Source organism: Ailuropoda melanoleuca, chromosome 14 (genome assembly GCF_002007445.2).
Source record: "Ailuropoda melanoleuca isolate Jingjing chromosome 14, ASM200744v2, whole genome shotgun sequence".
Taxonomy (NCBI): Eukaryota; Metazoa; Chordata; class Mammalia; order Carnivora; family Ursidae; genus Ailuropoda; species Ailuropoda melanoleuca.
Window position 1 is genome coordinate 89,574,916 of NC_048231.1, and position 15,071 is coordinate 89,589,986.

The window sequence follows — 15,071 nt, forward strand, 5'->3', positions numbered from 1 at the left end:
TTAGAACTCTAACAACCTCTCCCCAGCAAAACAACTTGGGTATGCAGGTGTTTTGTGAGTTTTTATTAAGATGCACTTAGGTTAATAATTGAGGAACAGCATTTCAGAGATGGGAGGGTATGGAACTCCTTTGGGTAAGCCCATCTTCTTCTGATGTTTGCACGTGCATTCTCTTCCTTCACTGGTAGCAGGAGGGGGTGGGGGCAAGTGGCAGTAGCACTACTTACATTAGATAGACGTCCAACTTAACGGTCAGTAGTCAACACACTTCCGGTTTTTGATAGTAGAGTTAACTACCATTCCCACTAACTTTATAATGAACCATGAGAGACTACGGACTCTGGGAAACAAACTGAGGGCTTTAGAGGGGAGGGGGGTGGGGGATTGGGATAGGGTGGTGATGGGTAGTAAGGAGGGCATGTATTGCATGGTGCACTGGGTGTTATACGCAAATAACGAATCATGGAACTTTACATCAAAAACTTGGGATGAACTGTATGGTGACTAACATAATAAAAAATTATTATAAAAAAATAATAATCAGCCTAGTGGAGAGCGGGAATGCCCCCCATCTCTTTTTTCTGGACCTTCTGCAGATGGCTGCTTTTGTTCAGGTCTACGGCAGTAATTGGCACCTGTAGTTTTGTGCTGGATGAGGTGTCTCTGGTGGGCTGTAGCAGGTGTAGCCGAGAAAAGAAAAGGAAGGAGAATCCCGTCAGCAGGATTGGGGGTAGTCGTACGCTTTGTGTGCACCTGTCCAGTGGTAACTGATTTTTCACTGTCTTTTCTGCATTTAGAGGAGGCTGGTAGCTTTCTAGTTAATCAATTTTTTTTTTAACTACCTATAACGCAATCCTTAGCTTTTAGCAAGTCATTTCAATAAATCTCATTCGTATTACCAGATACTGCTTTTTAAATGCAAGAAGAGAGGTTTTTCAAGTAGTTTCTGTAAATTTAGAGAACTCCTCAGTAAACCAGGGAAGAGTGAAAAGAAGAGCCCAGGATTTGGGGTAGCTATGGGACAGGATGGATTACCCCTAAAGAACTTCCAAGCTTTTAGGCATTTTGAATATGGTAGGAGCAACTACATGTTTTTATATAAGGGTAACAGACTTACACCCCAGAGTCACCTAATGTCATGAAGCTATGACACAGGCACCCCTACAGCAGGACATAGAGTCAGCAAGACCTGTCGGATGCCCTGTGGTCCAGGCCGCTGACCCCAGAACCTGAGTTATGATTTCCCAGGTGACTCCCAGACTCTCATTTGGAGAGGCTCACAAGCCCCCTTTCAATCTCAAGTCAGAAAGATTATGCTATGTGGTAGGACAGAGACAGGAAGAAGTATGGTGTGTCCAGAAATTAACCAGCCCAAACTAGTCCATGAACTTGGATTCCAAAGTAGCGTACTTAGAAGATTGAAAGCTTGAGGCCATTTTTGTGTGTGTGTGAGAAGTAATTTCTAAGATGTATTAATCACTAGATTATTACCCTTTTCCCTGGACTCTCAGCTCTCAGGAAGCTCTTTGCAGCACTTAATAAATATTAGAGTGTTCCCAACATTTCATTACTGTCTTCTCTGTAAACTGGGCCACCTGTGACCCCAAACCGTCTGTGGTCCGGAGTGTCCCCTCCCTTACTGATTGCATGTTCCCCATTCCAAGAGTTGATTTGTTTGCGTTCAGGTGGGTAGCAGATGCCCTGCGGGGGATCGGGCGGCCCTAGGTCTGGTGTAGAAGGCCTTGGGCTCACGGGTCTCCAGGCAGTGGCTGGCTGCCACTCACCAGGACCTCTGCCTCTACCCATCTGCACTGCACTCCAGTGTCAGGGCCCTGACCATTGTCTCTCTTCTTTACATCGTCTCTATTTGTAAAGAAACATTTTTTTTCTTTTCAATTGAAGTACAGTTGACATACAGCGTTACCTTAGTTTCAGGTGTGCGACATAGTGATTGAACAAGTCTGTACACCAGGCTGTGCTCACAAGTGTAGCCGCCGTCTGTCACCATACAACACTGTTAGCGTACCCTGACTTTATGCTGTGTCCTTCATCTGTGACTTTTCACAGAAACATCGTATTAAAGAAACATATTAAACATTTTTAAGAATGCTGACGCTCAGTGGAGAGATGGGGACATTAATTAACTCTTTGCTCTCTTCTCAACAGACGCGGGACGACTTCCTGGGACAGGTGGACATACCCCTCAGTCATCTCCCGGTAAGGACCGTTACCTGTTTTATGGGGTGTGCCGTGAGCAGTGCTTTCTAATGGTTTCTGGTTGGGTGTATTTCAGAGCAATAGTTCTCGAGGCAGTGGAGCAGGCTGAAATGAGCATGTGCTCGGGCCCTGTCCCTTTCTAGAAAGTGGCCATTTCGTGGGGGATGGGAGAGAGCCTAATTGTAAAAATCAGGTGTATCTAAATCATCCATTATGCCCATCTGCATCACCAGCCTCTTTCTCGTCTGTCACATCCTATGAAACAGCTCCCTTTGCCTGTCACACCCTCCTTCTTGTCACTTTAGTGTTTTTACTTTCAAATTCGTCCTTTTGGTCCGATCAGACATTTGTTCCCTTTGTCTCAAATTGCACGTGTGTTTCTCTTGGGCTACATCCACATAAGCTAATGCTTCCCACATTTGGGTGTATGGCTTTTCTCAGGCAGCATGGAGACAGAAGATGCTGTCTGTTCTGAGTGAACTTGTCAGCCGGAAACACCCACTCCAGCTTTAGCAGTTACGCTGAGTCAGCATGTGCGGTGTTGCTACCGTTCCTCTCTGCTCAGATGGGTAGCAGAGCCGCTGGGGCTTTCGACCAGCAACTGAGGCTCAAGGTGTCTTCTGCATACCCCGGAGGCAGTAGGTAGAGGGGGTGATGGGACCTGGAGGCCTTGCCGAAAAGTGGATCGGCTTGTATTTCAGCTTAGCACAAAGTGACTCAAGGAGCACCTGAGAGAGGATAAGTCCAGTGTCCCTGCCATTCAAGGGCATTTTGTTAACTTTTTTTCATGCTTTGCCTGAGCCAATAGCATAAATACTCTATAAACTATAGTGACTGAAACCACTGGGGGCAGGGTACCGCTGTGTTGAGATCTTGGCTCTTACCGTGTGTGTTAAATACCAAGAAAGACCGTGTCTTACCCAGGAAGCTCCGAAACCGTGTTGTGAAGGCATGAGATAGGGAGCGATTTAATCTTATTTACTCAGGGGAGCTATTAAGGAAGAAAGGTTCCAAGCACGTTCCCTTCCCAAAAAATTGGAAGCAAAACTGATACCATTAAAATATTTTTGTTTCTATATAAAAACCCGAAGCTCCAAGGTACTTGCAGAGAGTTGCTGTGTGCGCATGAGGCTGACTCCATAAGCCATCAGAAACCCGGTTATCCGTTTACAGTCACGTTGAGAGGATATGGAAGTCTCAGTGTTGGCGAGGAAAGACTTTCCACGTATTTCTACATCCGTTGGTCTTCTGTTTTTGCTCTTCAGGTCGAAGCTGTAATCTCACATTTTGAGGCAGTGTGGGTTGGCCAGTTCTTTCACGGGTATCCTTAACCACCCTTTTCCCTAACATAAAAACCTTGACTCTCAGTCAAGGCAAAATATGTACTAATAGTCTCTCAAAGGTGTAAGTGGAAGCTGGTAAGCAGCCTGCCGGACAGTCCCTGGTTTGAGTGATTGAGTGCAAATTGGTTTTAAAAGGTTGAGTGGGACTCCCAGAGAACAGAACAGTGTTCCTCTTCAGAGACCGAGTCAGTAGAGGGAATAGCTTAGCTTCCGGTTTGGGTGGAGGCAGGAGTGCGCTTTCAGAGGAGGAAGTGGTGCCAGGGCTGGAGGCTGGAATAGAAACCAGCCAATGAAAGAAAGTAGCCAGTGAATGCCTGGAGGGAACTAAGAACTGCTGTATGACCTGAGCTGGATGCATGATGGTGCCGCCGTGTTTTGCCTCTGAGCTTACACTGGAGTGCGGTCGTCTCTGTACTTACAGTGGACTAGCTTTGTGGAACCAAGTGCCATGTGGGAAATGACCACAGAGGAAGCAGGAGGAGAGGAAGGGAGGTGCATTCTTCACCCCCTAAGTGGTGGTAAGACCCAGCTAGCATATTCTGAACGGATGCAGCTTTTGGGCTCGATTGGAGGTGCTGTCATGTGTACGGTTGATCGTACGTGAAGGGCGCTCATGGGAAAATCACACCGTGTGCTATAGTTTGAAGAACACGGATGTGGGTGTGAGAAATGGATGTCAGCATTTGAATGTGTTTTGCGGAGTCAGTGGTGATGGCTCTTTTCTCAGTAGCTACATGACCATTGTCGAGGCCGATTACATATGGCTACAGATCAGTGTTCATCAACATCATCAAATTTTAGATCAAAGAAATGAGGAAAATGGTCTCCTTAGCGATGAGAAAAGATGGGGAGAGCAGTAATGTGGTGTAAATTTGCCATTGCCGACCCCGGCGAGCCTTTCCAAAGTTGAAGGTGTCTGACTGGGGGTTTGATTATTAATTTCTATGCAGCCCCGTGAGCTTAGAGAGCCTGTATTCCTTCAGCAGCTGCTTGCTGGTGGACATGCTTCTAGTCTCGGCGGAGGAATCCAGGCAGGCAAGCTTCCTCCCTTATGCAGCCCAGCATCGTCACTCATTACAGCAGCCACATGGGGTGGCTGAGCATTTGAAATGGGGCCGGTGTGACCAAGGAGCTGAATTTATCATTTTATTTCATGTTAATTGATTAAAATTAAAAGTTTTAAAAAGCCGCATGTGACAAATGGCACCATATTGGATGGCACATGTGAGGGTGAGACCGAGTTCCCTGGCTTAGGTTTAAAAAAAAAAAAATGTATGATTCTGGATTCCCTTTTCTTCAGATAATAATTCTAGCTATTAGAGGGATTCCCAAACCCCCACCAGTTTTACTTAGTGATTTTTCAGGTATTCCCCCCCCCCATACCTGAGGCTGTTTCTTTTTGGTTCTACACATCTGTTATACCAAGAACATTTAATTTAGGTAGTAATAAAAAGCCCAGATGTTTGAAATAATAGAAATTAAAAAGTATTTATTATTTTTTGAAATCTGTATTAGCAAAATACCTAATTGCATTTGCCTCCATGTTGTGAGATAGAGATGTAGCTATAGATAGATCGATCTCCACTTACTTATTTTAAGGCATTTTATTTATTTATTTTTTAAGATTTTATTTATTTATTTGACGGAGACAGCAAGAGAGGGAACACAAGGGGAGTGTGAGATCCTGCCGAGCAGGGAGCCAGATGCGGGGCTCGATCCTGGGACTCTGGTGAAGGCAGACACTTCATGGCTGAGCCACCCAAGCACCCCATTTTAAGGTGTTTTAAACCAAGAGTGAGCTTTATCTTACTGCCACAGGATACCACAAACTTCTATTCCTTATAGAGGAAGTCATCTATGTCTTGATTCTGGTCTAAGGAGTTGCCTTAATTTGAATGAATCCCTTTTCTAAGTCAGGAGCTTCATGGAGAAGATCCAAGACAGCAGAACTAAACTCTGTAATCTCTCGTGATTGTTAAGAAATTATTTTTGATAATTTAAATCCTACTTTGTATTTTGTGTATGTTTGAAAACTAAATATTTTAGACCTAGTAATTGATGTTTGCTGAAGAACCTTCTTCCCTTGCGGAAATTCTGGAGGCGTATTGGTTCCATTGCCAGGGGATATTGGTGTTTGCCATGTAAAACCTTGCTTTTAGGATTGTAGCAGTGGCTCGCCTAAGCTGTCCTTCCTTGGCCGCTGTAAGTTGACACCGGGAAGGACAGGAGGGTCAGAGCCACCCTACCTCTCAGTGGATAGCTGAGGAGAAGCCCCTTGCACTGGTGCACAGTGCAAAGTCACAAGTGCCTTGGCATCTTGGACCTGGTGTACGAGGGTCCTCCTCGGCCCCCTGCCCAACGTTGGGTCCCTGGAGTACTTATGGGCCCTGCTGGGCCCTGTGGGCTGTTGTGAGGGGCTGAGCTGGCGTTCTGCCAGGGTGAGCAGGGAAGGAGGCACTCGGGACAGAGGTGGGGCAGCAGGTGTACCCCACAGGTCAGAGTCACCACCTCAGTTATCCTCAGTTATCCACCACAGTGGCCAGAGGAGGCCAGTGTCAGCTTCGTCATTGTTCCCTAAACAGGAAAGAGTAAGGATTGGTCATGTGAAAGGAAATAATAGTCTTTTTCCTGTTCTGATGATGGATCCCTCCATGCTTTATACTCCTCAAATGCTTCCAGAGGAGAGCAAGTCATTTTAGACTTGTGATTCACTTTCATCCTTCCTTGGCCCTCAGAGTCTGTTCTCCCAGTTTTATCCCTGGAAGAAAACGTGGAAAGGAAACAGGGCACAGAGTTCATACTGGGAGGGACCTCTGTTTCCTTTGCTCCCATGCCAGGTGAGCCACTCATCTTTCCTACTTCTTGTCCGTTTTATTTATTTTTGAGGGCAGGAGCAAGGCAAAGGAGAAGAGGGGGGACAGGGGAGAGTAAATAAGGTTGGTGGTACAACCTTTTATGCAGATCTGAAAAATTAAGAAAACATCAGTTTCATATTCATGGAAGTCTCCAAAGTTCAGGCTTTAAAAGATCGAGATCTCCAGAATTGTTGACTCGGACCTGGGAGATGGGCGAGTCGCCTGGGTGACCTTAATAAGCTCGTAATCCTTCCTGGGCCTCTGTGTTGTCACCTGTAAAAGGAGGGCGTGTGCATAGATGACCCCAGGTGTCCACCCCGCTCTGTAAGCCGGCTTCTCCGCTGCTCCGTGGCTCACTGAGCAGAGGTACGGAAGACCAAGATGACATGCGTGTCACCTGGGAGACTTGGGCAGCAGCGCTCTCTGGAGGCATGTGGAGCAGGCAAGACTCGGTCATTTAGGAAGGTAGTCGTTCCCCTACCAGCCTGACATCTGTACTGCAGCCGAGACTGAGCTGCTCTTCTTTGCAGGGTGGTTCCCTTGCAGTGGGGCGCCGGCCGGAAACACAGCTGTAACTCGGCTGCGATTGCTGATTTCTCATCAACTACCATTTTTACATCTGTTTGTGAAATGCGGTGCGGTGGTGTTTAAGAAGCTCATGACTTTTATTTTCCAGGTTTATGACTTGCCTTTACTAATTATTTAGAGGCAAAACAACTCAGACTTGTGTTAACCGCAGAGGGACATTTTCTGGCAGGTGTTTGCCACTTGTGCCTCTGCAGTTTGTTGTGTCTCTACTGCCCTTTGAGCCCCCAGCCAGCCCACCCCATTCAGCTACAAAATCTCTTTCTCCAAGGGAAACACACCAGGCTGGAGAGAGCTATTTTAAGAACATTAGTTTCTCCTGTTTTAGTCAAGTGCTACTCAGGGCAGTCAGGATAGCTTTTCAATTTCAGTTTCTCTAGAGGGAAGCATTTTCACGTTGGTGGGATTGTTTTCGGCGTCTTAGCTGTACTTGAAGGTAACTCAGACGATGAGCACTGCTTTCCTGTTTATGGCTGGTAGCAGGGTAATTGTTCCCTGTCACATGTATAGAATTCAGTGTCCTAGAGATTAGAGGGACTTCAGACACCATTTGTCTACTCTCTGCATCTTACAGGTGAGGATACCTGGGCCCACACGGGGAGGTGACTTGGCCACTGATCAGGAGGTTGGCGGCCATGCTGGGCCAGACCCTGAGTCTCCAGCATTGGTCTGTGACGTAGTCAAGGGTCTGCGTGGGGGGGGGGGGGGGGGGGGGGGTGGAAAGGGGGCTTAGTCTAAGGTTTGGGTGCTTTTGGTGTTGGATCCAGGTTTGGAGTCTAGGGTCCCGGGAAGTCGGTCTGCTTCCATTTGCCCACAAAGCTGTTCATCTCACTATCCGTGATTGCACTTCTGCTGAAAGCAGCTCCCCTTTTTAAGATGAAAATGCTGTGTATCCAAAAGATTTTCTTGGGAATGTTCAGCGCCCCAGAACAGGAGGCAGCACTGTCCATTTTGGCCAGAAATGCCATCAGCATCGCTCTGTTTGAGATGGCTTTCTACCAGTGCCATCCTGGGAATCTCCTCTGGGCTGTTTTTCCAACACATAGGATCAGGCAGGACCCTGAATAATGCCAAGAAGAGTCCTGGCACTTCCACACCATCCCCATCTTGTTCACATGCAAGAATGTCCATGGAGGTGACTTTTCATTTTTTAGTGCCCTGCCTTTTATTGGAGCACTTGGAGGTGGCAGTACTCTCAAGTGACATGAGAATGAGAATCAGCTGATGGCGATAAATGGACAGCGTGCGTGAAGTGTGCCAGGCACCCTTGCAAGGACTTCATCTGTACCAACTCAGTTGATTAGTTTATTCCTCACAACAACTCTGTGAGATCCTGTTACGGCCCCACTTTTTAGATGAGGACACTGAGGCACAGAGAGGTAAGGGACTTGCCCTTGGCCACATGGCTCTGCCAGTTACAAAGCCAGGACTCAGACCGAGGAGGTCTGCCTCTTGACCTGTGTGGTGGTGGTCGTTTAAACTGTGTAGTTGTGTGGACAGGTTCATTTTCAGAGGAGTCCCTCCAAGCTCTGGATTCCTCTGCTCACTGTCTCTCGTGCTCTCTGCTGATCCTAGACCCCACATGCCTGCTAAGGATCCTGTACTTTTGTTCATGCCAATTTTCTCAGCTTGAGCTCTCCTTCCTCCCAATTGTCCACCTGTCCTAACTTGCCCATTCATCTCCGTGTGGACAGCACACCCCAAACCATTTTGATCCCCAAGTTGAGAATCAGCCTCTGCCTTCCAGCCCGGGTCTCACGGAATGTGATCTCTCCACATTCTTGTTACTCTAAGGGAAGGTACCATGTTGTATCCACACATCTTTCACATGGGTATCATTCTAAAACTATCTGTGGTTGAGTAAATGAGAAAAGGAAGAAAAGCAATAGTATTCTTGATTAATAAGTTTTCCATAGTAAGTGGTATATATTTGGAAATCTCTTTTTTCAGGAAATGTTTCCAAAATGTCTAACATGATTGCCTTAAAGAAGACTGCCCAGAGAATATAATAGACTTCCTTCAGCAATAGTGAATTTTCATGGCCTCGATACTTTACTGTAGATCAGTTGAATTAATTAGCTGCTTGTACCAGTGCCTACTTTGTGCCAAGCATTGTTTTTGCCACCAAGGATTTACTGGTGAGCAAATCCAAGTCTCCGATCTCATGAGCTTAATTCTAAAAGTGATAGATGACAAATTAGTAAATAAGTAAATGAACAAGATAATTTTAGCTAGCGAAAGAGGAGAAGGTAAACCCGGATGCTCTGATAGAGGGTGGTAGGGGAGGCAAATGGTGGCAGTTAGGATGCAGTGTCCAAGGATATGACCTGGGATCTCACCCCTGGGTTGCAAAGTGGAGCTGGCTGAGGCCATTTGGAGCCAGAGCTGTCCAGCAGAAGGACCTGCTAGGTAGGATTGGATGTGATGTGCACCAGGAGAGATGAGACCAGGGTGGTTGGAGCAAGGAGTGAATGGAAAGACTGTTTCACAGTGGCTTTACAGGTAGTTAAGAGCCAGGTTATGTTTAACCTTGTAGGACATACAGGAAACAATGTTCAGTTTATTGTAAGCAGAGTAGGAAGCCATGGAGTTTAATGTAGGGAATGACATAAAATATATAGCATTTCAAATATAAATGCATACACACACCGTCCAATATAATAAATCCGTAATTCATAGTACCATGGTTTGTCTCTCTTGTTACGAAAGTAAATATTTTACATTTTAATTAGAGCCTAGGTATTTGAGGTTTTGCTACATATAGTATTTAAAAATTAATGAAATAGTAGCATTTATTTTTCCAGCTTCTTGGTTTGACCAGTGAATTTTGCACAATGAGATCTTGAGTATTGATTTCTTTAAAGATATCACAGTTACATTTCATAGCTTCATGAAATAAACACCAGCAAGAGGCTGATCCATGGCGCTACCTAGAACGGTCTCTATGGAGGGGATAGTCTTTCAGTTATCTTAGGCTGATGCTATGATACTTTAATGTTAAAAATAAAGCAAAATTGCCTCCACAGGCATATTTTCTGATAACTCCATTTTTAGGTTTCTTGGATAACAGGGACGAGACGGCACCAGTGACCACTGGTTCTCCGAAATTAATCAGCAACGAGATTGAGGCCTGCACCCTGTAGTTAGAAATTAGACTTGGCAATGATGACTGTAATTTTGTCATTTGAGGCTGGGGTTGGCTCCTAAAAATGGGTGTCAATAGTGACATCTAGTGGATCTTGGGTAGATAAAGTTTTGTGACCTATAAAATAATTAATCATCAAATACTGGTTGAAGAACCAACCCCGTTTTCACCTTCCCACGTTCTAAAGCAGCAACATGTGTTCTCTGTAACCCAGTTCGGTGTCTCTAAAATACAAAAGTATCAGGAGTTTTGAAACTTACTTTTTCTTCCTATAGACAGAAGATCCGACCATGGAGCGACCCTATACGTTTAAGGATTTTCTCCTTAGACCAAGAAGGTGAGGCTTTGGGGTCAGGTCCTTCATGCTTCAGTCATTGGTTTTCTCTGAGGAAGACTTTGGGTTCTTTTCCTTTGGGATCTTTTTTTTTTTTTTTTAAAGTCATCATAAGTATGAAAGATGTAACCAACTCATATGCTTTATAACCAATTTTCTTCCATTACACAGTCATAAATCTCGAGTTAAGGGATTTTTGCGATTGAAAATGGCCTATATGCCAAAAAATGGAGGTCAAGATGAAGAAAACAGTGAGCAGAGGGATGACATGGAGGTAAGTTGCAGAGCTGCGGGCCTTGATCTGTTTTCCTTGCCCAAGACCATACTAATGTTTCATTTAAGACTTTATAATTTAAGGAAATAAAAGTGGATAAAGCTTAACTATGAAAAAACTTACCTGGGTCTTTGAATCGGTGATCCTCTACTGATATGCTTGGCTTTGGTTAAAAAAAAAAAAGACAAACTTTTCATTTTATGTTACAGCACTGATAATTGAAGAGGCTTTTCTTAATAAAATGCTATGCCCGCATTTCACGAGCAGCCCACCCCTATGTGAAGTTCTGCTCAACATATTTCATCCTCTTATTTCTTTGGCCTTTCAGCTCATTGTAAATTTCCTCGTAGCGCCTGGAATTGCTTCAAAGTGGATGAAATTATTTAGAAAAGCGTTTCCAAGTTTCTTAGGTGTTTGGCCCACAGGTGATGCATTAGGAAAGCTCTCCTCTAGAAAAGCCACTTTGGAACTCGCTGTCCAGAGGAATTTTTTCTTCCCTCCTCAGCATAGCTGCCATCTGTAACTGCTTCGTCCCCTACCTACATCATGGGTCCCTCTATAGCTTCCCTGCACGTGCTTCAGACAGCACCGTGGTGTGTAACACAATTTTCCTATTCTGAAAATGTGCATGAAATAGGGCTCCTCCGGGGCTTATTTGCACATCTGTTTGCAGCTGTGGTATATACGTGATATGTGGATTATGTGTTATGGGCAAGTTATCGGAACCCTCCCCATGCCAAGTGGTCCCATTTCCGGGCAGTGTTTCACTTGTGCACTTTCTGTCTGTGGCGAGGGGCGAAGCGGGTGGTAGGCATGTATGAATGTTAAGATTTCATAAGCACATCGGCAGATTTTTATCTCAAATCCAAGGAATTTTTTACACTCTTGTAGCTTTCCAACTGCGCTAACCAGTGAATTACTTTAATTTTCCAGTGACTTTACTAGGGGATGTTAGGAGGGAATACTTAATGCCTAAAATATGTGTTGCAAAAATGTAACTCGTAACTCTGGTACCGTGAAGCCTGTTGTTGGGGGGCAGCAAGTGGGGAGGGCCTAAGCGGAAAGCAGCTTCCGGACTTCTGCTCTCATGATTGTCCTCGATGCAGAGTGGGAGCCTTACTGGCTTCCAGAGTCAGCCCGCGTGCCATCCTCCCTGGGGAGCGATCGAGCCTGGGCCTCCCAGCCCCTGGTGCCGTGATCTCTGTAAGAACACCCATGCGGCATGGCTCATTGCCCTGGCTCCCTCTTACCTTACAGAGATGTTGAAAAGACAGCAGTGGTAACACAACCCATGTCCCTGGCATGGCTTTGCGCTGCCCTGGAGGCCTTCAGGTCAAAATAACAAACGTGTGTGACTTAACACAACACACTGTACGTATCCGAAGCTGTGTTGCTCTGTACAATGAGTGCGGTCACGTTCAAAGGCAGCACAATTAATTGGCCATTGCTCAGAATGTTTCTTGAGACTCTTCTAGAATTGATTTTTTTTTTTCACCCTTCTTGGGAATTTCTTCACATGTGGTGGCGCATGAAGCCACCGAAAGAGTCAGAATGCCAAGAAACAGGGAAGAAGGATCCAGAGCGCACCGCGATTGTTTTCCCTCCCGTCCTCAATGATCTTCATTTGGTTTTCTTCCCCAGCATGGCTGGGAGGTCGTAGACTCGAATGACTCGGCCTCTCAGCACCAGGAGGAGCTCCCTCCCCCTCCGCTGCCCCCGGGCTGGGAAGAGAAGGTGGACAATCTCGGTCGTACCTATTACGTCAACCACAACAACCGGACCACTCAGTGGCACCGACCGAGCTTGATGTGAGTACCGTTGCCTGGACGGGGACGCGTCTGCACCCATGAGTGTGGCTCCGTGGGGGCAAGTCAGGAGATCAGTCCTGCATCAGAAAAAGTGTTGTGGTCATGCAGGACGACGCCGTTTCTTCGTCTCCATTTAGTTCAAGATTTCACGTGTGCGAAAGAAGCAGCTCTTGCCTTTGTTTCATGTTCGCCTTAAGTATGAACGAATTCATTTTGTGTGTCTTTTTATATAGGCTCATGAAATATAGGTTTTTCCTAGATTTATCTTAAGGGCGCCGATGCACTCACTTCCCTCGTACCCCTCTTCCTCTCCTGACTAACCTAGAATGGAAAAAATAGCGGGCAGATTGGCTGTGCAGTTTTCTCTGAAGTTTTTGGGTTTTTATTCCCTTTAATTATTTGATTTGGAAACACAACTTATTTTTTCCTTTTTGGGAAATTTATAAATCACCCCCTTGATCTCACTAGACACCCATGGGAGGGTTGCAAACTCAGAATTAGTCATTACTGTTTATTCTCATCCCTCACCAGCCTCAGGGATGCAGTGAATTGATTACTGTTTTGTTCACACAGCAATTTCGTATTTGATGGTAGAAAATAAACACTGGTTAAACCTCAGCTACATTGAAAAAGGATTTGAAGCAGCTTGCTTTTAAATCATGGTATACAGCAAGACCTAAAACTATTAGCGTACAATAAAAGGCAAAACAGAATATTAAAGGAAGGAAAAAATTATCTTTGAAAATTTGAGCTCCCTAGCAGCCAAGACAAGGAAGGTAATTATCAATGAGTTATATAATTTTTAATATGTAATAAAAGCAAGTATATTAAGTGAGGTGGTTTTCTCTTTAACCCAGACTCTGAAATTTGCTAATGATAGTTTTTAAACAAGTGGTATTAGCAGTGTGATGGATGGTGTTGTCAGTAAGCCTTCTATCTTTAGACGTTCCAGAGAGATTTTGCTTATGACCGTGGGTGGAGAAGGTAGCCAAGAAGTCCAGTCCAGGTTTTGAGTTAGAAAGCTTGCCGAACCCACACCAGTGAATCCAGTCCTTCCTAACCTCCCAAGTGGGTTCCTGTGAGTATCGGCTGTGCTTGGTCAGCTGTAGACCCAGCTCGTTATTCACAGGACAGTGTAAATACCCAGACATCCAGACGACAGTGAGCTCTTCTTCATTGCGATTTTTCCCCCATAGAAATATAAATGGAAATGGTCTAGTTTTTATTTTTATTTTTATTTTATTTTTTACTATTTCGCTTTGATGAATGACCATAGCTATTGTGAAACTATTTTAAGCCATTTGACTGCTCTGGCTATTCGTAGTTAAAAAAACAAACAGAAAACTGGATCTCCCTCCCCACTTCAGCTTGGTTACACGTAGTGATCGAGAGTCTTGAATCACCAGTCTCGGTTGGCCATACCCTAAGTAAGGCACCATGAGCTTCCTTTGCTAAACCTCACTGAACACCTAGCACTTTGTGGGGACCAGAGTGTCCTATGACCTCTGCAGAAAAGTGACCACTAGCAGGTCACAAAGAAATACTAATGGCCGTGAGGACATGGAAAAAATACCTTCATTATAATCCTGCAGACTGAAGTCTGTTATTTTGGGATAAGTGGAAATCCTTGCTTTCTCTACCTCCCAGAGTTGTGAAACTCTAATGAGGAAATTCCTGAGGAAAGACTTCATATGTTTTGGTAAACACACCACCTTGGTGGCAGTGTCCCAAAGAACTAAACCAAAACAACAGAGATCATCTGTACCATGCTGGCTCATCAGTTGTCCAGAGTAGCATGGGAAAAATGCGGCTCTTAATCCAAGTTCAGGTTCACGAGTAGTTCAGGGAGTGGTCAGTGGCGTGGCTGTCCACCCGTGAGGCAGCTCTGCTAAAGAGGGTGAGCCAGGAAAGACGTTAGGCAGAGCTCAGGTGGGGCCCGGGGAGTGCCTCCTCTGCAACGGGCCTGGCTTCTAGAAAGCAAGAGAAAAGTTAGATGTGAAGAGTTAGTTTCCCCAGTAACGTTTTCGTCCCATCTGAACTGTTTTCGAGAATTTGAGGTGCTTTCTCCTTACCTTTACTTGGTGTGGCCAGAAGCGCTCAAGCCTTCCAGAATTATTTTAAAGTATTGTTCTAATTTAAAAAAAATTATTTCCATAATTCAGTGTTTATAGAATATTGCTGTACTCTTTGGGGGGAAATTGGTATTAAGAAGTGTCTTTATTTTTAAATTTTATTATTTTTTAAAAAAGATTTATTTATTAGAGAATGAGAGAGTGAGCATGAGCAAGGCAGGGAAGAGCAGAGGGAGAGGGAGAAGCAGGCTCCACCCTGAGCAGGGAGCCCAACAGAGGGCTCTTTCCCAGGACCCTGGGATCATGACCTGAGCTGAAGGCCCACACTTAACCGGCTGAGCCACCCAGGCGCCCCAAGAAGTGTCTTTATTAAAAGGCTCTCTCTGTCTGAGGAAATGAGACTGTGATAACCATATGCTAAAGCAAAGAATTAAGACT

The 15,071-nt window shown here is 45.1% G+C and overlaps 1 protein-coding gene across 4 annotated transcripts in view; it reads left to right on the forward strand.

Annotated features, from left to right (window-relative positions):
- The window catches only part of NEDD4L (NEDD4 like E3 ubiquitin protein ligase), a 339,881-nt gene that overhangs the window by 257,983 nt on the left and 66,827 nt on the right, over positions 1 to 15,071 (forward strand). For all 4 annotated transcript variants that reach the window (XM_034642726.1, XM_034642727.1, XM_034642728.1 and 1 more), the window contains 4 exons: positions 2,167 to 2,217; positions 10,421 to 10,482; positions 10,651 to 10,753; positions 12,395 to 12,561. In XM_034642726.1, the coding sequence (XP_034498617.1) occupies positions 2,167 to 2,217; positions 10,421 to 10,482; positions 10,651 to 10,753; positions 12,395 to 12,561 (383 nt within the window). The remainder of the gene's footprint in view (positions 1 to 2,166; positions 2,218 to 10,420; positions 10,483 to 10,650; positions 10,754 to 12,394; positions 12,562 to 15,071) is intronic.